This window comes from Saimiri boliviensis, chromosome 4 (assembly GCF_048565385.1).
Source record: "Saimiri boliviensis isolate mSaiBol1 chromosome 4, mSaiBol1.pri, whole genome shotgun sequence".
Classification (NCBI taxonomy): domain Eukaryota; kingdom Metazoa; phylum Chordata; class Mammalia; order Primates; family Cebidae; genus Saimiri; species Saimiri boliviensis.
The window spans coordinates 92224810-92246841 of NC_133452.1; the positions used below are offsets into that span (position 1 = coordinate 92224810).

The 22032-nt window shown below is 39.6% G+C and overlaps 1 protein-coding gene across 3 annotated transcripts in view; it reads right to left on the reverse strand.

Moving 5' to 3' along the window:
- Positions 1-1022: 1022 nt before the first annotated feature.
- Positions 1023-22032, reverse strand: part of ADGRF1 (adhesion G protein-coupled receptor F1) — a 47174-nt gene continuing 26164 nt past the window's right edge. For 2 of the 3 annotated variants that reach the window (XM_010333978.3, XM_074397873.1), the window contains 9 exons: positions 21172-21323; positions 19244-19407; positions 16968-17156; positions 13562-14935; positions 11836-11877; positions 10144-10203; positions 8532-8585; positions 5799-5865; positions 1023-4431 (listed from right to left, as the gene is read on the reverse strand). In XM_010333978.3, the coding sequence (XP_010332280.3) occupies positions 4358-4431; positions 5799-5865; positions 8532-8585; positions 10144-10203; positions 11836-11877; positions 13562-14935; positions 16968-17156; positions 19244-19407; positions 21172-21323 (2176 nt within the window). In that variant the 3' untranslated portion in view covers positions 1023-4357. Of the gene's footprint in view, positions 4432-5798; positions 5866-8531; positions 8586-8895; positions 9049-10143; positions 10204-11835; positions 11878-13561; positions 14936-16967; positions 17157-19243; positions 19408-21171; positions 21324-22032 lie in introns of those variants that run through there. The other variant, XR_012517269.1, reaches the window with a different exon arrangement.

Below are 22032 nucleotides of genomic sequence, written 5' to 3' on the forward strand. Positions count from 1 at the left end.
TAAGTCTCCTCTTCTAGTATGGTTTTTTCTCCTAATTTGTATTTCTCTGTTTGTTTCTTCATTGTTCTAGGTGAGCTTATACCACAGGACTCAAGGTGAGACCACATTGCCTATCTCTGCCTTTTTTTTTTCTTTTTGGCCTCTGCATTTAATACTGGAAGCTTTTGTAGAGTACCTAATGATCCTAGACTGTTTGCTTATATTTCAGACTGAGACACTAAAAAGCTGATTTGATGGTTGGATCGTCTGTGTATGAGGTGAGGTATGATGACTCTTGGCCTTCCTGTAGGGTGATTATCTGGAAAAATAATTTCTTAGCAAATATTCAAAGTCAGTATCTTTAGTGTTTCCTCCTGTTATAATCAGATTCTCCAGAGATGCCTGCTCAGACTTAACATGGTTTGGCTGTGTCCCCACCCAAATCTCATCTTAAATTGTAGCAGCCATAATTCCCACATGTTGTGGGAGGAACCCAGTGGGAGATAACTGAATGATGGGGGCAGTTTCCTCCATACTGTTCTCGTGGTAGTGAGCAGGTCTAATGAGACCTGATGGTTTTACAAGGGGAACACTCTTTGGCTTCATTTTCATTCCCTCTCTTGCCCACTGCCATGTAAGAAGTTCCTTTACTCCTCTTTTATCTTCCAAAATGATTGTGAGGACTTCCGAGTCATATGAAACTGTGAGCCCATTAAATCTTTTTTTAAATAAATTACCCATCTTAGGTATGTGTTTATCAACAGCATGAGAATGGACTAATACAAGACTCTTGCCTTAAAAACGTAAGACTTGCTGCCAGTGTTATATGCTAACTTTCACTAAACCTTTTGTTTTCAGTATGGGAAATCTTCTCCCATCTGATTCTGGTGTCTCTCAGTTCCAATATCCCATCTTGTCCCACATCTCTATATAATCTATTAGTAGGATGGACATTTGCTTGGCTACTTGGGATTAGAGAAGTACCTGGGGGCCCAGCTCCTTCCTAAATTGAAGTTGAACCAACTTTACTATTCAGTCCCATATTCACCCACTCCTTAAGGTACCTGGTGCTGCCAAGTGTTGAGTCTTTCGGGGGATTCTGCAGTGTAAAGTAGGTTGCTTCTTGTTTTTCCTCACTACTGGCCTAAAATTTAACTTTTTCAGGTCTTCCAAATCAGTTCACACCACCCCACCTGCTTTCCAAAGTTGGGTTGCCATTATCTCTTCTCTCATTCCCTATCTTTGGAATTTCATGTCCATGATCTCCAGTGATCCCTCTCTCCTGGTGTTCACACCATTTTAAATGCTCTCCCCTTGACTGTGGACAGGACCTATGACTTGCTTCTAACCTGTGAAATATGGCAAAAGTTATGAGTTGTCACTCTCCTAATTATCTTACATTATACGAGACTCTGTCTGAAAAGCAGACTGGAGTCAGAGACTCTCCTTGCAGGCTTAATGTTGTAAGTGGCCAAGCTGGAGAAGTCCAGGTGGCAGAAACATACAGGTGGCCTCTAGGGTCTGAAGATGGACTCTAGCCAATAGCCAGCAAAAAGCCACCATTCTCATACCCACAACCACAAGGAAACAAATTTTGCCAACAACTCGAATGAGTTGGAAGTGAATTCTTCCCCACCTGAGCCTCCACATGACATGACAGCCCAGCCAGCACCTTGATGATAGCCTTGTGTAAACCTGAGCAAAGGACAAGCTTAGCTGTGCATGGAATCCACCTACGACCACTTTGAGATAACAAATGTGTGTTGCTTTAAGCTGCTGAGTTTGTGGCAATTTTACATGCAGCAATAGAAAACTACTATAATAGAAATGGAATAAACTATTATAATAGAAAACACAGCAATAGAAAATTATTACAATGCCATTCATTTTTTTGGTGGTTTTATTGTTGTTTTAGTAGCATTTTGAGGTGAATGTATCTGTAATCAGTGAATTAGATAAGCATGCATATACACGGTATTTGATCAAACATACTTTTTTTTTTCTCGTCATCCTCATAAAATTTATTCAGTGGAAGAAGATTTTTCTTCCATCAGATACCCTCCAGTTATACTCCAACATACTCAAGTAGTAGCAACATTTTGGTCATTTTAAATAGTTTTGTAATTATGATGCCTAGTCTTCAATAATAATAAGAAACTACAATAATTTAGTACTAGATTTTTTCCCCTCCCCAACTGAGTCTTGTGTTGGGTTGCCTGCTTTCACTAGCACATCTCTTTTTGTTGGTTGACATTCTGCTAAGCTTTTCTACCTCTCCTTCCACACCACTTTGGGCACTGACGTTTTCTGGCCTCCTTTTCACCAAGGTCCCAGAATAAAAAATGCATCTTATAAGATAGGGACGCCTTCACATGGTGTCAGGGTTCTGTGGAGAGTAGTTGTGTATAATGAGACAGGGGAGCATTTAAGAACTCCCATGGAAATTCTCACAGCCCTGACTTCTCACCTTTCGCCTATGCAAATTCTTTTGTATTCCAGGTAGTTATTTGTGACTCCTTCCTCATCCCACAATCTGGCTTCACTTCCCACTTTTTGATGCTGGGTTCCCTCCACCTCTTTGTACAACCCTATCAGACAGGACCTAAAAGAGCCCCATGCTGACCTTCTCTCTGGCATGTTTCACCATGGTTCATGGGAAACACACACATTCATTGCCCTGACAAACACTAGACTTGCAGGCCAGTCTCAACACAGAACCCATTCGGGGCTCTACTACCACAGCTGCGGCCACAATTCTAGGCAAGAATCAGACTTCCAACAGCCATGCCCTCTAATTGTTGTGGTTCCACAGGAAGCTACCTGAAAAATCTTCTCTCACTATATTTGAGATCAAGGAGCAGACATTCCTCCTTCTCTCACTCTTGGGGGTAGAGAGAGAAGGCTCATAGAGCAGTTTTCTATAAGGAAATCTTTCTCATAAAATACTCTGTTGACTTTCATATATATTTGTGGGTTATAGAACAATGTAACTGGTTTTCAGTCATTTCCTTTGAACATCTCACTTTTGTATTTCATGTGTGCTGCACCTTGGTGTCTTGTGGAAATCTAACTTTGAATTTCTGTTCAGCATGCTTATTTAATCCACCACTATTAACTAGAAATTCCCCCAGCTGTCTTTATTTGCATAGCATGAAGCCTTTCCATGTCAGGAGGCTAAGAGACACTCCATAAGCCTCTCAAAACTGCAAGGATGAATCAAAGGTTTGGGTTCCTCTGGGCACTATGGTCAGGGCTGAAACTCAGGTAGGTGAGCCAAATGTGTTGGAAATACAGAAGGGAAGTGTTGCTTCACATAGTATCAACTCACCTGCTGCTCTGTATGTCACCCAAAAGTAGCACTGGCTATATAAGAAAATAACTTCCACAAAGTGCCTACAGTGTATTATGAAAGAAACTAAGGATGTTTTAAGGCATCTCCCTGGAAACTCGCAGTCAAAATCTCCCTTAATTTCTCTATTACATAGAATTCTGTGAGTGGTGAACTGTATAACTGACATCATAAAGATTTATTGGGCTGTAGGTAATTGTCAAGGCTTTCATGGGCTACAGAAATGGTCTGGAAGACAAAAGTCCTAAAAATCCCCAATTCCCCTTAACTGACTTTAAAATCTTTGGCAAGTCACTTTACCTCTCTGAGCCCCCATGCCCTCATCTCTACACTAGGTCTGCCTTGACACTGCACTTTGCAGGGCTGGGGACCAGATGAAAGTGCCTTGTAAACTGAAAAATGCCACATTACGTATCATCACATTATTATGCTTTCTGATATTGTTACAAAGCTATCTGAAATGGAAGCTTTTATTTTATTTCTGATTAACTTTCAATGTTAAGTGCTTTTGCCTAAAAAGCAAAAGCAAACATAAAATTCAACTGGAAAATTTGAATGAGAAATGTTTTTATCTCTTGAAAATTTGCACTAATAACTTTTTCCCACCTTCCCCCACAAATAACTTTTTAACAAGAAAATGAACATGGCCTATTAATTTATCTAAAGCTGTTTCATAAAATTTTCTTACTCCAACCCAGGTGATTGGGGATGCCAAATGAATAATGCTGTTTTATGAAATAGAAACCACCTTGTATGGTCAAGGTATAACTGACACAATCTCCAATAAAACCTACCCTTCTGCATTTATGGAGCACTTTCTTTGAATCAAATCACATGGAAATAAATCTTCTTTTCATTTAATTGAAGACAAAAGGGAACAGTAATTAAGCCACTGAGACATTCTTGTTTTATTCCCAGACTCCTAAATCAGAAAACCCAATCTAATAGTGAGCATAATTTCTTCATTGACATTTATCTCTAAATGTCAAGTTGTTTTGAAATGTTTTTCTTGGTTTTATAGTTCCTTGCTTATTCAGTTGAGAAAAACTGAGTTAGCATGATGTCATTGGAAGAATCTCCAGTATGAGAAAATGCATAATGGCCTGAAGAGGAAAAAATGATAATAATTATTGCTACTCTGTTGAAACCAAGCATGAGACCAAAATGAAAATTAGCATGTCGATTTTTGTTTTACAACTGGGAGCAGTTTTAGAAGTTTGTCTAGGGAAACACAAAAAAATGTTGGTGGAGAGGAATAGCATTTCACTGACACCCTAGAGTCTTGCATTTGTCAAGTATCTCTTATTTAAGAAATACCATGTTTTTCAAATATTGCTGGGAAATGACACAAAGTAGATTGAGATCACAGTATGTTATTGCTGGAATAATCTTAGTAATCTCTTAGCCTTTTTTTTTTAATATGTGAGGAACAAATGCCCCCCAAACGTAGAACCGTATAAAAAGCCCTCAAGCTGACTGGTAACAATGACAACAGAACCAAAGTGTCCTGGATGAGCACATTCTCCAGACACTTGAACTTTATCTGGAATTTAAATAATTTAATAATTTTAATGGGACTATAAAATGAGTTTCCCATTTTCCTACATTAACGATGACATTAACTGAATGTGAAATGGGTCTTGATCTTAAGTATGACTTCAACTGAACTTGTAAGGCAGTTTCTCCTCCTCCACTTCCATGCTCCATCCTTCTCTCTTCTCCAAGAATACTGTGACTATTTGCAATACTTAAATACTGGTCTTGCAGCTGCTGAATAGCATAGACTTTAGTAACCCCCAATCAATGAACATAGGGCCAATGCATGTCACAGGTGGAGGAGACAGTGCTCTTTCACTCTTAGCAGGTGTGGTCCCTTCCTGCCCAGGGGCATTTTAGGGAGGAGGACATGTGCAACATCAGGGCACAAGCACCTGGCTGCATGTCCACTGCTCAGCAGCTGGCACGAGACGCGTGATCCTCCAGTAAGGACACATTATTATACTTTCTGATATTGGTACAAAGCTATCTGAAACGGAAGTTTTTTATTTCATTTCTGATTAACTTTCAATGTTAAGTGATGAAACCTAAAAAGCAAAAGCAAAAAACATAAAATTCAACTGGAAAATTTGAAAGAGGAATTTTTTTTTTTAGTGTTAATCTCACCACACTTTTTCCCCTCATGGCCTCAATGATCAATGCCACAGGTTTATATAACATCTAACTGGGAAAATAGAGACAATTTGTGATGAAATTACATTCAAAAAAACTCTGGTTCTCCATGAGCATCAAGTCGCGTACACTGTTTGGTCAGCACTGAGCACAGTCTGGATGAACTCTGAATGCATGGCTGGCTGATAATCCCACACTTCTCACATGAGTTTCTTAGATGTTGCCATCGAATTTTCTTCATATGATATACTTATATTCTCTTTTCACACCTTTTATAACCTTTGTTTTTATGGTAACTCACCTTTGTTTTGCAATGGGTTGAAAGGCTTTGAGAATTTGAGTTTGGCAGATAAATCTGATGAGTTTTGCTGCACAAAAGAAAAATGCATTATTTGGACATGAGCAGTATTTTTTTACTGTTGGTCTGTATTTCCTGACTTCCTGATGTCATTAGCAATTCTTTATTCCATTTTCATAGGTGTTACTATTTTTTCAAAACGTTAGAGTGGCTACTTTCTCACTCTTTCTTCTATTTTAATCTATTTAAAATGCCTAAAAATTTATTTCCAACTGAATTTTGTATTCTGTATATTTTTACAACTTCTAACAACAAACTAGAAAACAGTTTTAAAGGCACCATTATCCCTTTTCATGTCTGTGCTTACATTTCTTTGGTTCACATTTGTTACTAGAAGAGAAATCCATTGGAGGAAAAAGGAGAAAAAATAGTGTTCCTACTAAAAATGGTTCCCAATAAAGCTTTGCTTTACCTTTGCTCATCTTAGCTCTCAAACCTATTTGTGAATGACACTTTGGTCACTGCTCCAGAGGCTATATAGTTTAATAATTTAAAAGCTGAATTATCAAATTAAGTAAAATATTTGAAGCAAAAAGCATGTACTTATTGGGAAAGATAAAAGTGTTTACATACATTATATATTTTTCCATTCATTAGTTCATCACTCATTCATCCATTAATTTACCATCTTATATTGAATGCCTTTGTGTGCCAGATACTGTTCTAGGCACTGGGAATATTGGAAGGAATAAGTTCCATTCCCCGCCACAGTGTATGCCACAAATAAACCAAATCAAGGTGAGAGAAACAGGTGCTTATTATATGCAGTAGGTAGACCAGTGATGGTTCTCAATTTTCGCTGCTATTAAGGCATACTGAGCTCTGGGGAAAAAAAGTTACAAAAATAACCATAAAAAAGATTTGAAACTTTCAAAGCAAAATAATTAATTTTCTAGAATTCAGGGCTCAGCAAACATACAATGCTATAACCCTAAAAAAAAAATAATCCTAAGGTCAAGGATCATGGCACTTAAAACTGTATGCTGTACCATTTGGAGATAGAAATCTCAGGTTGTAACATACTCAACATGCTTCCCTGTGGTCTGGGAAGAAGCAGCCTCCTCCGGTGTATGAAGTTAAATGCGTCTAGGCAGTTGGCCAAGTAATAGACCCTGAGTTACTAGAACTCAGATGTAGGTCTGTAAATCTATTCTTTGTGCAGTGGGGGGTCTGTCGAGGCCATCAGAGTTTGTGTCTTGGAGAAGAGTTATAGAAAACATGGATAGGGACAATGGAGGGTCAAGACAGGGGCCTGAGCATGGAGAGGCTTTGGTGTCCACACAATGTGCTGTAGCTTGAAGGAGGGTCTTTGCTGAGACTGTTGCTGGCTCCTCTTTCATTCCCTTCAGCCAGCTGTTATAGTCACTACTCTGTTCAAGATCCCTATTTTATCCCTCCTTTAGCTATCTCTCAGTCGATAGCCTTGTTCCCTACTTAAGAAAAAAAAGTATCCAGGTTCGAACTCTCAACATCATGGCCCTGTAAACCAAAAATAAAATTCTAAGCCCCACAACCAAATGAATGGATCCCCCTCTCAGCCAAGGAGATTTCCAAGAAACCTGAAAAACTAGTTGAGGTCATGATGGGAAGTGGGGGTCAGACACGTTTCATTATACTCTCCTCCTTTTGGAGCTCAGGCACAAAACTGAGATCTTAAGACTGACTGAACAGACTCTGTAGCAATAAGACACCAAATTCAATCCAAACTCTAGTATAGCATCATATGACAGATAGTAGGCCCTGAAAGAAATCAAAGTATTTTACTGCAGAATATATTTATTTGACATATTTTGAAATGGCCCTGTAAAGCTGTCTCTTGTAGGAGAAATGTATATTCTGAAGAACATTCCCTTCCCTTTCCAAATCTTTTTCTGATCCTGGAGAGATTAGCTGAGGGTCTAGCACCCTGTAAAATGTCTGAATAGAAAACATCTCTTGCATCAAAGCGTACCTACCTATAAGACTTCATCTACATAGAAAGAACCTTGGTCCATACAACCCCTCAGCTTAACCCAGGAACTCCTTTCTATTGATTCCAGGTCTTTAGATAACAACTTAACTCTTTCAACCAATTGCCAATGAGAAAATATTTGAATCCGCCTATGACCTAGAAGCCCTCCTGCCCCCACTTGGAGTTGTCCCATCTTTCCAGACCAAATCAATACATACCTCACATGTACTGACTGATGTCTTATGTCTCCCTAAAATGTGTACATTCAAGCTGTAATCCAGCCATCTTGGGCACACATTCTCAAGACCTCCTGAGGCTCTGTCATGGCTCATGATGCTAAAGCTTGGCAAATAAACTTCTAAATTGATTGAGACCTGTCTCAGATACTTTTTCATTTACAACCCCAATCTCTCCATGTTGTTCCTCCTGCATCAGTGTGGTACTTCCTGTGCCAAGCTAAGGAGCTAATCCCTCCATCTTCAATCTAGCCACTCCCTCTGTCTTCCCAGGAGTCTTCTGCCCATTATCCTCTCTCTCTCATTTGTTTTCAGACTCTCTCTTCACTGGATCACCCCTCCCAACATATGAACTTGTCACATCCTGGCTACTTCAACTCTAGCCTGTCACCACTGTCCTGGGTCTACATCTGGTTACCACCCTCACTGATTTGGCTCACAAGTGAGTTTCTTGGTGGGAATATTCATCAAGTATTATCTCTTTCTCACCTGCTCATCATCTGTCATATGGGGTCCTTGAGGTCCTGCTTTTTCATTCAAATTCTGTAAGAAAATTATAAATCCACATCTTTTCTTCTGGAAAAAAATGTATATTTATTTTAAAGCAAATAAACCACCTAACCAGAAACAAAATCTCATTTGTATCACCTAATTTGGAAATGAAATTCAGGAGAAGGTACAGATGCAGACACAGCAAAGCCCTCACTGACCAGTGCTGCCTTCTGAGAAGTGTCAGCACTTGATGTTAGAAGCAGAGACAAACTGTCAGGTATTCTTGCTTTTGCTTTTGTTTGATTTTACTTGTGGGTATTTTTCTTTCTTTGGTTTTCAAAAGAGAAAAATGTTGACTTACTTTCTGCTTTGCAGGGTGGGGAGTGTCCTGTCTCATCATATTCATTAAAGGTTTTTCTTTGATACAGTCACATGTGCTGTAGTTTGCTCCTTTTCTTAAGTGTAGATAGTGACTCATTAGTTTCACAACTTCTGGTTTGAGGGATTTTTAGTTCTTCCAGACATAAAATGTAAATCCCAGAGTGTAAGAACTTCTGCTTTGAATAACTAGACCAACATTTAATTTCTACGATTGAGAAAATCAAAACTTAGAGATGAAGTGACTTTCCTAAGATCACAAAGCCAACTGGTTACAGGGTCAGAAATATAAGGGCAGGTCCGGTTCACCTGCTTACGGGCCAGTGCTTCCTAATTCACAGCAGTGCTGTCTGCTATACAATGCAGACCAAGGAAGATTTTTTAATGCCAGAGGATCATTTCCTTGTTGATTTTTATTTCAAAAGACTATATTATCACTTGTAAAAATCTCTAAACACCCATATAGGTTTGGATGCAATTAAGCCAGTTGACTTTTATAAAATACAGAAATCCTCTGCCTTAGAACTCTTTCTGAAAGGCCCTCAGTGTGTTGCTGAAAAGCGAAAGTCTAAATAACACTGAAAACACAAAATATCTGTTCAAGTACTTTTGTTTCTAAATATACTGTCCTCATATGGATTATACTTTTATGGCAAAAAATAAAACAGAAATCCTCCATTTTCTTAAAAACTTGTCATTTTTGTAGACTTAAGAGCTAAGATTGCAAGGAACAGAGTCAGTGATACTAGCTTAAAAAAGAAAATTATTAACCCCTAATAATTTTATATATTAGAATTTAACCAAATTTAAAGACAAGAATTTAACCAAGATCTCCCCCTTTACCTTTCTAGAGAAGGAAAAAATGGTTTACAGAAGGCTCAGCGAGTCAGATGAAGAAAAGGGACTTGCTAGTTCTGAATGGTGACAAGCAAGTCAGACTAAAGCAAATGCCTTTGTTCAAAGGTATTCACTCACAGACGCCCACAGATCTCCATGCTTAAGCATCCTTGTAAGGTGCTGTGACTTCACAGCCACTCATTTAATCACCCATTCACTCAACAACTCTTTACTATCGCTCATGTGTCAGGCTGCATGTCAGATACCAGGAATATAACAGTAAAAGAAATTCAAGGGGTTTACACAGAAGTTGGCTTGCAGCAAGACTGTATAAAAAGAAAAATGCAAAACTGGAACTTCATGCATTGGGTTCATGGCAGTAGGTGATAATTACCTTTGCTGTTTGCTTCCAAGAACTTAAGGCAGACAACTTGTTGAACAGAAATTGTCGCAGCTATAAGGGCAACAAAGAAATATTGAGGAGCTATAATCATACATAGACAAGAATGACTGCAGGTTGAAATGGTTATTTAATGGTATTATTTCTTAGAAGCATTTAGTAAACTAAATGGGTATCTGGTAGAAAGATTATTTTCTTTGTCTCTTTACCCATAAACAAAACTAGAATTAAACAAAGAATGACAGTACCAAATGCCATACTCATTCAGATTTTAGACATTAGTAATTGGTAATAACTACTAAATTGAGGTATATCTTTGAAGTGAAAGGTTTCCTAATCACATGAATGGTACAGACAAGGAAATTGTTTATTATTTAGTACAATTAAGAAAAGCAAATTGCTTCTTAGTAGATAGGGGTTTGTTCATGTGCAGAATTGTTCCTGTAATTAGCAACAATTCTGTTAATTATAAAATATCTTTATTTTCTTATTAAAACAAAGATTGTATGTCTATTAGCTTACTGCCTTCATCCCACCCAACAGAACTGTTTAATGCTTGGATTTATGAAACAAGCATATTTAAAATTTTTTTCTATTATCTTTTACTTAAACTCATTATTCTTCACTGGGAATTTTATTTAATGTGAGAGGCTATTTATTTTTCTTCCACAATATACCTTATTTAAATTTTTTTTTTATTTCCATAGGTTGTTGGGAAACAGGTGGCATTTGGTTACATGAGTAAGTTCTTTAGTGTGATTTGTGAGATTTTGAGGCACCCATCACCTGAGCCGTATATACTGCACCCAATTTGTAGTCTTTTATCCCTCACCCCTTTCCCACCCTTTCCCACTGAGTCCCCAGGGTCAATTGCATCATTTTTATGTCTTTACATCCTCAAAACTTAGCTCCCACTTATAAGTGAAAATACACGATGTTTGGTTTTCCATTCCTGAGTTACTTCAGTTAGAATAATAGTCTGGGCCAGGTGCGGTGGCTCATGCCTGTAATCCCAGCACTTTGGGAGGCTGAGGCGGGCAGATCACAATATCAAGAGATCGAGACCATCCTAGCCAACACGGTGAAACCCCGTCTCTACTAAAAATACAAAAAAAAATTAGCTGGGCGTGGTGGCGCGTGCCTGTGGTCCCAGCTACTCGGGAGGCTTAGGCAGAAGAATCGCTTGAACCAAGGAGGCGGAGATTGCAGTAAGCCGAGATTGCGCCACTGCACTCCAGCCTGGTGACAGAGCAAGAGAGGCTGTTTAATATTTACTGTTTAAAACTCTACAAATAGAGACATTGATATCTCTTTCAGCATATCCTAAATAAATGAGCAGACTAATTAAAAGAACAAAAGAGAATTCACCTCTTAGGAAAGTAATTTTGCTGTGGAATTACTGCCATATCATAATTTAAATTAGAAAAGTTAAAGGTAAAAAGAATTGCTCTTTTTTTCTGACAATGTTTACATTATGTGTTTGATTAGTTCTGTACAGCTTTATCAACAGTGACTGTTTCGTTCCTTTGTCTTCTGACTGAGCCTGACTTCTCTAAAACCACAGAATTTTATTACAAAAGTACCCATAGTCCAACCTCTTATTACATGAATAAAGTCCTCAGAACAAAGGGAATGAGCCTTAAGATGTCTGGGGTGGGTGTTAAAGAGAGAAATAAATATACATACCTTACCATCCAAGAGTATTCCAAAGCATAAGATAAAAAATCCCTTTAAAAAAAAAAAGGAATAAATCACATGTATTTTTCTTTTCCAGAAGAGAAAGCATTTATATGTAACACTATTCAACCACCCTACGCTGAAACTGTTTTCTCGTCTGTCTCCCTAAGAGACTGTAAGCTCCTTAAAAGCAAGAACACTGTGTGGTCTCCACAAGTGCGTGACACAATGCAAAGTACTCAAAAAAAAAAAAAAAAAAAAAAAAAAAAAAAAAAAAAAAAACGTGTTGCTGTACAAATAAGCAAATGACCAAGTGAATGAAGTTTTGCATGTGGAGCTACACTCTCCCCTGTTGTACCATCCCAACCCAAAACAAATAGCATTCGATTGTGTCTGTATCTTAGTCTTTCTTTAGACCAGACATTTAATGTCTACTAAGCATCTATGATGGCTGCAGGCACAGAGATCCAATCATATGGCCCCGTGGAGGGATTTGACCTATAGCAGCATCCTTTCCTTCCAGTGCAGGTCTTGGGGAACCCTTGGTAAATGTTTTGGTGCACCTTGAATCCTCCTCCCAGGCACAACTCCTTTGGTTGTTGCGTGTTCAGACAATGTATCACGGTGAGACTGTACTCCTGCTCCCCCAACAGAAGCTTCCTAAGCTTGTCACCACTAGGGGGCATGCTCTATGATTGCCATCCACACTAGCACCTGACTGTTGACTGGTTGAATAGTTGGAAAACCAATTACTTTTGGGAAACACCTACTGAGCATTTGTTATATGAAAATTGCCAGACAATGTGACAGGTGCTAAATTATCTCATTTAACCCTCACATTTATTCAATGATATAAGCATTATTATCTCTATTTAAAAGATGAGAGAATTGAGGGACAGAGAGATTAAGCAATGTGCTAGAGGTCACACAGTTTGTAAAGTGATGTATTTGAGCCCAGAGCTGTTTAACTCCAGAGCTCAAATGTTTAACCACCACTTCCCTGAGTCATTGTCTGAGGTGGTCCAGCAAAACCTTCACTGTACTGGGATTGAAGGCTCTTCCAGATTTATCAAAACCTCATGATTGCTTTGTCCACCTCCTCTCTGCACACTCCCTGACTGTGGCAAGTAAAAACCCATTCTTTGTAGCAAAGGTTAGCAGACTTTTTCTATGATCAGCCAGGTGGTAAGTACTTTAGGCTTTGCAAGTTATACAGTTTCTGTTGCAACTACTCCGCTCTGCCATTGTCGTGAAAGCAGCCATAGACCACCTGTACATGAATAAGCATGGCTGTAGTCCAATAAAACTTTATTTACAAAAACAGCATACTGGTTGCATTTTGCTAGCCCCTTCTCTGTTGAACCCTAGAAAATTTCTTTGCACCATTCAGAGTCAACAAGTACTTATGCATTTCTCTTTCTCTGTTTATTTTTTCCCAGAGGTCTGCATAAGAGAAAGAGAACTGAGTCAGCAGCAAGAGGGATTGTTTGCTGTAAGAACTCTAATAGATTTAAAGCCCTGTAATGGGTTACTGAGGAAATCCCATATTCTGCTTCAGTATGACAGTAACTAAGTAAGAAAAATATTTTTTTCTATTCATTCTTTCCATCAGTTTTTGTGATGGTCTTGCTGGAGGCAGGGAGATGAGATAATCTCTGGAGTGGTTTTACCAACCTGAGTTCTCTACTTATTCCAATTATCTGACAATACAATAGGTTATTGTTACTGTTCTCACCTGGAATGCATTGAGTAAAGCAAAAACAACATGCCAAGCCGGATTCTGGCTGTCCACTATTGTTCCTATTCCAAAGCCCCAGGTGAGCCCTAGCAGAGGAGTCAGAATGAGGAGGCTTTTCCCCATGCGGACGATGGTGGCCTTGTCATCCTGATTCAGTCTCTCCCCAACAGCTGGCCTCCAGAGCTTTGTGAGAACTAGCAGCACCACAAGGAAGTTTACAGCCACAATAGCCAGTGCGGGGATAACAAAAGCCAGGAGTGGTTTGCTTCCGCTGGACCAGTTAAGCCAACACACATCTTTCCTTTGGTAGGTATTGCTAGGTTGTGTGACGGCAATGGTGATGACAGATATAATGAGAGGGCACCCATAGCCCAGGCAGAATCCGACAGCCATCATCAAAGGCCGGGCCATGTGATGGAACACGAGGATGATCCGGTAAGCCAGCAGGATGCCAAGCATGAGCATCCAGAAGAACAAAGAGAGGTAGAAGAAGTGTGTAAAGAACACAGCCGCTGTGCAGACTCCAGAAGGGTTCACCGTCGTGTCCACTGTGGCACCAACAATAAACCAGATATCAGCAATCAACAGGGACAGGGCTACGTTCACCATGCAAATATGACGTGTGTGTGAGGTTTGGCTTTTTTTAATCTGCTTCCAAAACAGAGCCTCAATGATCAGGCATAGGATGAGACTTCCAATGGAGACACCCAGTCCCACGTAGGTGATGCATTTCACAACGGGGAGTATCGTAGTGGGGACAAACGGTGACATCAGCACGGAGAAGGAGGTCAAGTGAGTACATCTGCACATTACGGTGTCTGGAGTTTCATTCACTAGGTGGCAGCCTGCATCGTTCCACTGCAAATGACTGAAATCCCAAAACACACAATGGGGCTGGCTCAGGTTTGACTCCATCTTGGAAAAAATCAGGAAAACTTCATTTATGGAATAGTTTTGAATAACCGTGGATATCACAGGTCCATTGACCTGAGCATTTCCATTTTTGGAAATAGGCAGAACGTTCCCCAGAGTCAACGAGGCCATGCTGATAATGGTTTCTGGAAGGGATCTCTGGAATTGGTCTGACCCAATTAACACATGGCCTCTGATGGGAACAGATGTATTTGGGGGAAACATTTCAATCTGGTAGTTGTAACCCCTTTTGAGTTCACTTTTGGTCACTGGAATCCCTCTCCAGTTAATGAATTTCCGAGAAAGATTCAGAGGAAGAGCTGTTGGAGGCACCAGAGTGCTGATGTTTTCCAAAGTTTCTAGTAACCGTGAGCTGGCATGCTTTTCTTCCTGCAGTAAGACTGTCCAACTGGTTACTGAGGCTGAACTAAGGATATGGTCAGCTATGTTGATGACATCCTGAAATACAAGGATGAAAGTCAGTTTGTGTTTTTGAGTAAACAGATAAGAGGACTAGGAGTGGATAGTCATTAACTTTAAGTATAGGAAAAATGCCCAGATAATTGGCTCAGTCATGAACCACATTAAAACTCATCAGTTAAATTTAGCTCAGTTCCTCTGTACGGTAGAAACTTCGGGCAAAAATCTTGGGTCCATAGAATCAAGTAAGTCCCAGGGTGATCACCCCAGAGCATGTGTAAGCACACTGGGACTTCAGAACAAATGAGAAAGCATCCTGCAATTTGGGCTGCACATGTGCATTTTCTTTTCTCTGAGATGGCAAAAATGACTGCACTGCTATTCAGGCTGAGGCTCAAAGACGCAGACACTACTTTGTACTGCTTTCCCATATTATGTTTGTTTTGCTAACATCAGAAGTTCAAAACTCACATAAGAGGTGCTCAAATTTTTAGGTTTCTTGTTTACTAAAGTATTTATGTTTCTTGTTTCCTACTATGTAAAGCAAAAAATAAAAATAAAAAAAAAATAAATAACTTTGAAGCCTGGACCCAGGCATTGAATTGTCATGGCTTTAGGTTCAGTCTTAGCTTGAGAGATTCCTTTTCCAATAACTCCTTGAAAGTTGTTACTTCCTCCCACAGAATCCCCTCTCTTGCTTATGGGTCTGGCTCCCAGACATTCTGCTGTCAGCATCTGTCACTCCAACTGAGTCTTACCCTGACCCAACCCCCTCTGCCTTCCAGCCCCAGAATCCCATGATGTTCTACTTCTACTGTCCCTAGAAATCTGTTTTCTTTTGCTTTGTGTTTGCCTGCTTTGTTTTCACCCTTCATGTTATTTTTAGCCTTTTTGTGTCATTTTATTTTTGTTGGTCTCTTGTAAACAACATGTGGTCAAGGTTTCTAAAAAAACAAATTGGAGTATCTTTTCTTTAACTCAGGGAATTTTAACTTACTGATATTTAGTGTCACTTCTGAAACAATTTTCATCATATATAGTTAAGTATTATTGTGTGCTTATTTAACATCATTATACAATCCAATTTTGTAAAACATTATATCCTTTAATATATAAATTGCATACACCCAAAATGTTTGGAAGGATATTTATTGAACAAATGCTTATTGAGCACATGCTATGTATCACTTTCATTCTTCTAGGTACTGAGGCAAAACCTAAAATGTAAGCAGTGTCTATTTTAAAGTGACCAGGCTACAGAATTTATTTTTCTTTTTGCTTATTAGCATTTCTTATAGTGACCAACTATCATTTATGTAATTTTAAGTTAATCTTTAAATATACAAACTAAACCATAAATTCCTCAGTTGAGAGAAAGTGTTACAAAGGGGGTTCTATTTTGTTGTTGTTGTTGTTTTATTTTGTTTTTGAGGCAGAGTCCCATTCTGTCACCCAGGCTGGAGTGCAGTGGCATGATCTCGGCTCACTACAACCTCCCACTCCCTGGTTCAAGCAATTCTCCTGCCTCAGCCTCCTGAGTAGCAAGGATTACAGTCGACTGCCACAATGCCTGGCTAATTTTTTGTATTTTTAGTAGAAACAAGGTTTCTCCATATTGGCCAGGCTGGTCTCGATCCCCTGACCTCAGGTGATCCGCCCACCTCGGCCTCTTAAAGTGTTGGGATTACAGGTATGAGCCACCACGCCCAGCTAGGGAGTTCTTAAAATATACAGTGTTCAAGTCTGAACTTGTGGCCACAGGAAAGAAAAATAATAGACTACAAATGTGTTGCAAAGTCGTGCCTGTGTCACATAGCACAACAGCTCATCCCCTCCTCTAAACCAGGTGCTGCCCAGGCAACCTGCATAAGGGCAGCTCTTTCTTCCTTTGAACTCACACTATTGATCCCAAGAGTTCCCTGTATACTGCAGAGAAAGCAGTAAATTTTATATAAGGACTGTTACATGGCTTTCTGTCTTTTCCAGCAGTTCCCCGTCTTTAAGGCTTTTGTCATTCTTCCTACAAGATCAAGCATTTAAAGTGAGCCCTTCAGGCATAGGCAGACCATACCTCCATTGTTGAATTGGACACCTTGAAATGGCTGGCCAGTGACAGAGATGAAATATTGCCCAGAATCGACACCACTGAAGCCAGATTCCCCACTGTTGTGGACGGGCTTTGCCGAATGATGACAGAAAGATGTCGCACCAAGGATGACACAGCCGCCTCGGTGGCATTGCCCACAATCATACTGAAATTCTAGAAGCAAAAATGGTTAAGTTCTAGAAAAAAATGACATGCCGTTTTTCATCAAATTTCAATCAGATGTCTTGGCCACATAGAATTAACATTTGTATGGCATGTTCTAATACAGGATAATTACATAATGGCTGTTATTCAATGATTTCTATAGTTTAGACATTGTACTAAATGTTTTGCCAGGGATTCATTGATTGAATTAGTTCAACGTCCTTTGAGAGAGGTACTATTGTCATTATCATTTTATAGCTAAGGAAACTGAAACTTGAAAACATGTACTAAAAAACATTTTCATATAAATTATTATTCTAATTATACTGAAATTCATGTTCCGTGAGATTTAATGACCTCCCAAAGAATAGTCAGCTGGAAATGTTAGGATAGGTCTATTGGTACTAATCCTATTTTACATTCACCGTGCTACCCTGAGAATTCCTTGTAAAATGGGAAGATAGAGAACATACATGGAGATTTGACCACTGGACTTGTGCCAGGACCATTTTGTCACTAGATTTGGAGTTTTGGGGAGTTTTTTCTTGTTTGTTTGTTTTTTGTTTTGAGATGGAATCTTGCTCTCGGGGCTGGAGTGCAGTAGCATGATCTCAGCTCACTGCAACCTCCACCTCTCAGGTTCAAGTGATTCTCCTGCCTCAGCTTCCTGAGTAACTGACATTACAGGCACATGCCACCACGCCTGGCTAATTTTTTTTTTTGTATTCTTAGTAGTGACAGGGTTTCACCATGTTGGCAGGCTGTCTTGAACACTTGACTTCATGATCTGCCTGCCTCAGCCTCCCAAAATGCTGGGATTACAGGCATGAGCCACGCCCAGCCCTAGATTTGGAGTTTTACTTCTTCTTTAAGTCTCCCATCTGCTTCTACCACACTTGGCTAACTTGGAAAGCAGCAAAGGAAGAATGACACCTTTCACTCAACATAAGTCAATCCCGGAGCCCAGGTGCCCCCCTGTTTTCCTTCTTGTTCTTCTCAACTCACAATGCTGTTTTCTGTTCAAGGCACCTGGAATCTGCCTGGAGCAAACGGGTCTCAACTATTGCTCATGTCCAGAATTGAGGCAAAGAAGGCAAGAGCAAGAAAAGACCCCAGAAGCCAGCTAATCCAATCCCCTTCCCCAGTTTACAGATGAGGAAACCGAGATCCAGAAAGTCAGAAGTAAATGTTCCACAGTCCCCTGAGGAATACCATTCTAGGGTTTCCTACTACAGTAGCAAGATCTCTGGCTGAGATAGAAGTTCTCCTTAACATGGAGATCTACTTGCTGAACAGTATCTGTGAACTGGTCTTGGGGTCCTTCTTTTCAGTGACTTGAGTTATTCTGGTTCCTAGATATTTATTTCCTTCTTTATGTCTACCTTGTCTAATACTTGAAACTTCCTAAGACAGCATCATGTGGAGGGCATAGCACCTGATATGTTTGGCTCTGTTCCCCACCCAAATCTTAGGTCAAGTTATAATTGCCTTTGTTAGACGTGGGGCCTGGCAGCAGGTGATTGGATCATGGACGTGGTTTTTAATGGCTTAGCACCATCCCCCAAGTGCTGTCTCATGATACAGTTCTCACAAGATCTTGTTGTTTAAAAGTATGTAGCACTTTCCCCATACTCTCTCTCTCTTTCCTGTCACCGTATGAGGATGCGGTTGCATCTCTTTTGCCTTCCACCATTATTGTAAGTTTCCTGAGGCCTCCCCAGATAGGTCTTCTGTACATCCTGCATAACTGTGAGTCAAAGCTCTCTTCACTTTTCTCTTTAATTCCCATGTCTTCTGGACTTCTAAGGCCAGCTTAGTTGCTGCTTTACCTCCATAATAGACCTCCTCTGCACTGATACACTCCTCCACAACACCCCTGCCTGACAAAACTATCAACTCTGACCTCTGAGCTGCAACCTAGACTCTGCTGCCCAGAATCAGCCACAGGGTCACCAGCGTCTAATATCATCCTTACTCTTTGCATACTGGCCAAGGATGCACGTAGATATACCTACCCTACACCTTGCTATGCTCACTGAGAGACAGCCACTCTGAAACTCAAGTCCAGGCAAGTCTACAAAGTGAAAATGCCTTACCTTCTTCAGTTCTTCGAGCTGAGGAAGCACACAAGTCTCCCTGATGACCTGCCACCCAGAGGGCTGACACTTGCCTGTGATGTTTCCCCTGTAGCCACTGCTGCAGGGCAGGGTATATTCGTCATCCTTGGACCCAAATCCAAAGACTGCGTCGTTACACTGGGCTGGAAACAAAAGAAAACAAATAAGAAAAATGACCCTGGAATATCCTGGCATTCTATGTAAACATGACTACAGTCATGTTTAAATATTTTAAAACTCTTATTTTTGGAGACAAAATCCAGGCAAAATTCAGAAGTAAGAGAAATTTGTCTTTGATGCCCAGCTGCATCCCTCTCAACGCTCCTTACTCATTCTTGATGCCATACCCTCCCTAAGGCTGACTCCTCCTTCCAGGTGTCTGATCTGTGCCAACAATATCACTTTTAATGGGCTATCAACTAGTGAACATTAGGTGATAATCAAAATAGGTGTTATTACTCTCAGGAAATATTTTTACTCTTCAAAGGAATATTAGAAAACCAGACAATTTTCAAGCTATAGAATAAAACGGTAATGACATAGTTAAAAGATGGGTAGTCGCTGTTTGTGAATGGATAGCACTTACTACCTATACCCCTTTAAGCATTTCTCACATTGCAACCAGTTGCTACTCTTGCAGTTGGCCCTTAGTAATGCATTCTTACCATAACTAGAACTAGGAGATGGAGACATTAACTGGAAGATCCACAAGGGCTATGATTTTTCTTTCTGGTTCTTTGTTTGTTTGTGTTTTTTTCCGAGGTGGAGTTTTGCTCTTGTCACCCACGCTAGACTGTAGTGGTGTGATCTTGGCTCACTGCAACCTCTGCCTCTCAGGTTCAAGCAATTCTCCTGCCTCAGCCTCCTGAATACCTGGGATTACAGGTGCACACCACCATGCCTGGCTAATTTTATTTTTGAGACTGAGTCTTACTCTGTCACCCAGGCTGAAGTGCAGTGGCATAATCTCAGCTCACTGCAACCTCCACCTTCTGGGTTCAAGTGATTCCCCTGCGTCGGCCTCCTGAGTAGTTGGGATTACATGTGTGTGCTACCATACCTGGCTAATTATTTTGTATTTTTAGTAGATATGGGGTTTCACCATGTTGGCCAGGCTGGTCTCAAACTTCTGATCTCAGGTGATCTGCCCATCTTGGCCTCCCAAAGTTCCAGGATTACGGTATGAGCCACTGCACCCAGGCCTGGCTAATTTTTGTATTTTTAGTAGAGACGGGGTTTTGCCACGTTGGCCAGGCTGATCTTGAACTCCTAACCTCAAGTGATCTGCCCACTTCGGACTCCCAAAATGCTGGGATTACAGGCAGGAGTCACACCCAGCCAGGGCTAAGATTTTTGTTTGTTTTCACTATTGCTGATTTTAAGTGTATAGACACTTTGGACTCTTAGTAAATATTAATTGAATAAATATTGTTGAAAGAGAGTGGTACAGAGTTTGGTAGGAAAGACAAGATTGAATGTAAAAGGAAAAAATAAATATCTGAAGAAAAATTGTGTGTGTGTGTGTGTGTGTGTCTGTCTGTCTGTCTGTTTTTATATGTGTTAAAGACATGATTTCTTAGATTGTGATTTAGGAATATTGTCAGCCTCAGGGCTCTTTCAACATGGTTACCAGCCAACTATTGCTGAGTTCTTTCCATCACAGCCTACAGTGAAGTCAGTCCTCCACAGTGTTTACATTAAAATGTAGAGATCAGATCTTCGATTAGCAAGAATTTGAAATAGTTGAAGTTAAGTTTCAATGTGGTTGGGGGAAGACAGTTTGTACTGAAAGTCAGTTAGAAAACAAGTCTTTATTGAAATGTCTCAAATCTACTTCCTGAGGACACAAATGAACACTAATTAAAGGGCTCCTTTAACCTAAGCAGAGGATGGGAATCCAGCATTACCTTTTCTGAACACTCTGAAAGAGCTGTCTTCTAATGAGAACAGCTTGCGAAGGGCTGCCTTAGCCTTCTCGGCAACCTCTTCAATGGCTGACAGCAGTTCAGATGCACTTCTGGAACCAACAACTTCATATCCAGCAACAATGCTTCCATTTCTGCAGTGATTATGGGGAAAGAGAAATGAGGTTCACTACTTATTCATTCATTCACTCAGGGCCTACACCGTGTGTACATGGCATTGGGTCCATAAGAATAAACCAAACAGAGTTTACATTCTAGTGGATAAGGCAAGGCAAACAAGAAACAAGTAACTACCAAAAAAAAAAAATATATATATATATATATATATAAAATATGTATAAATAATACATATATTATACATATATAAAATATCTATTATTTATACATTATATATATATATATATATATATATATATATATATATATATATAAACTTTAGGCTGGGCATGGTGGCTTATGCCTGTAATCCCAGCATTATAGGAGGCCACAGTGGGAAGATTGCTTAAGCCCAGGAGTTTAAGACAAGCCTGAGCAACATAACAAGACCTCAACTAATTAGCCAATAAGAAACAAGTAACCACCAAAAATGTATACATTTATAACATATATAATATATATTTATAACATATATAATATGTACAGATATATAATATATGTTATAAATAATTAGTATTATATATAATAATTAGTATAATATATAATGTTATATATATAATATATGTTGTAAATGTATATTTTTTGGTGGTTTCTTGTTTCTTATTGGCTAATTAGTTGAGGTCTTATGTTGCTCAGGCTTGTCTTAAACTTCTGGGCTTTTTATAATATGTACAGATATATATATAT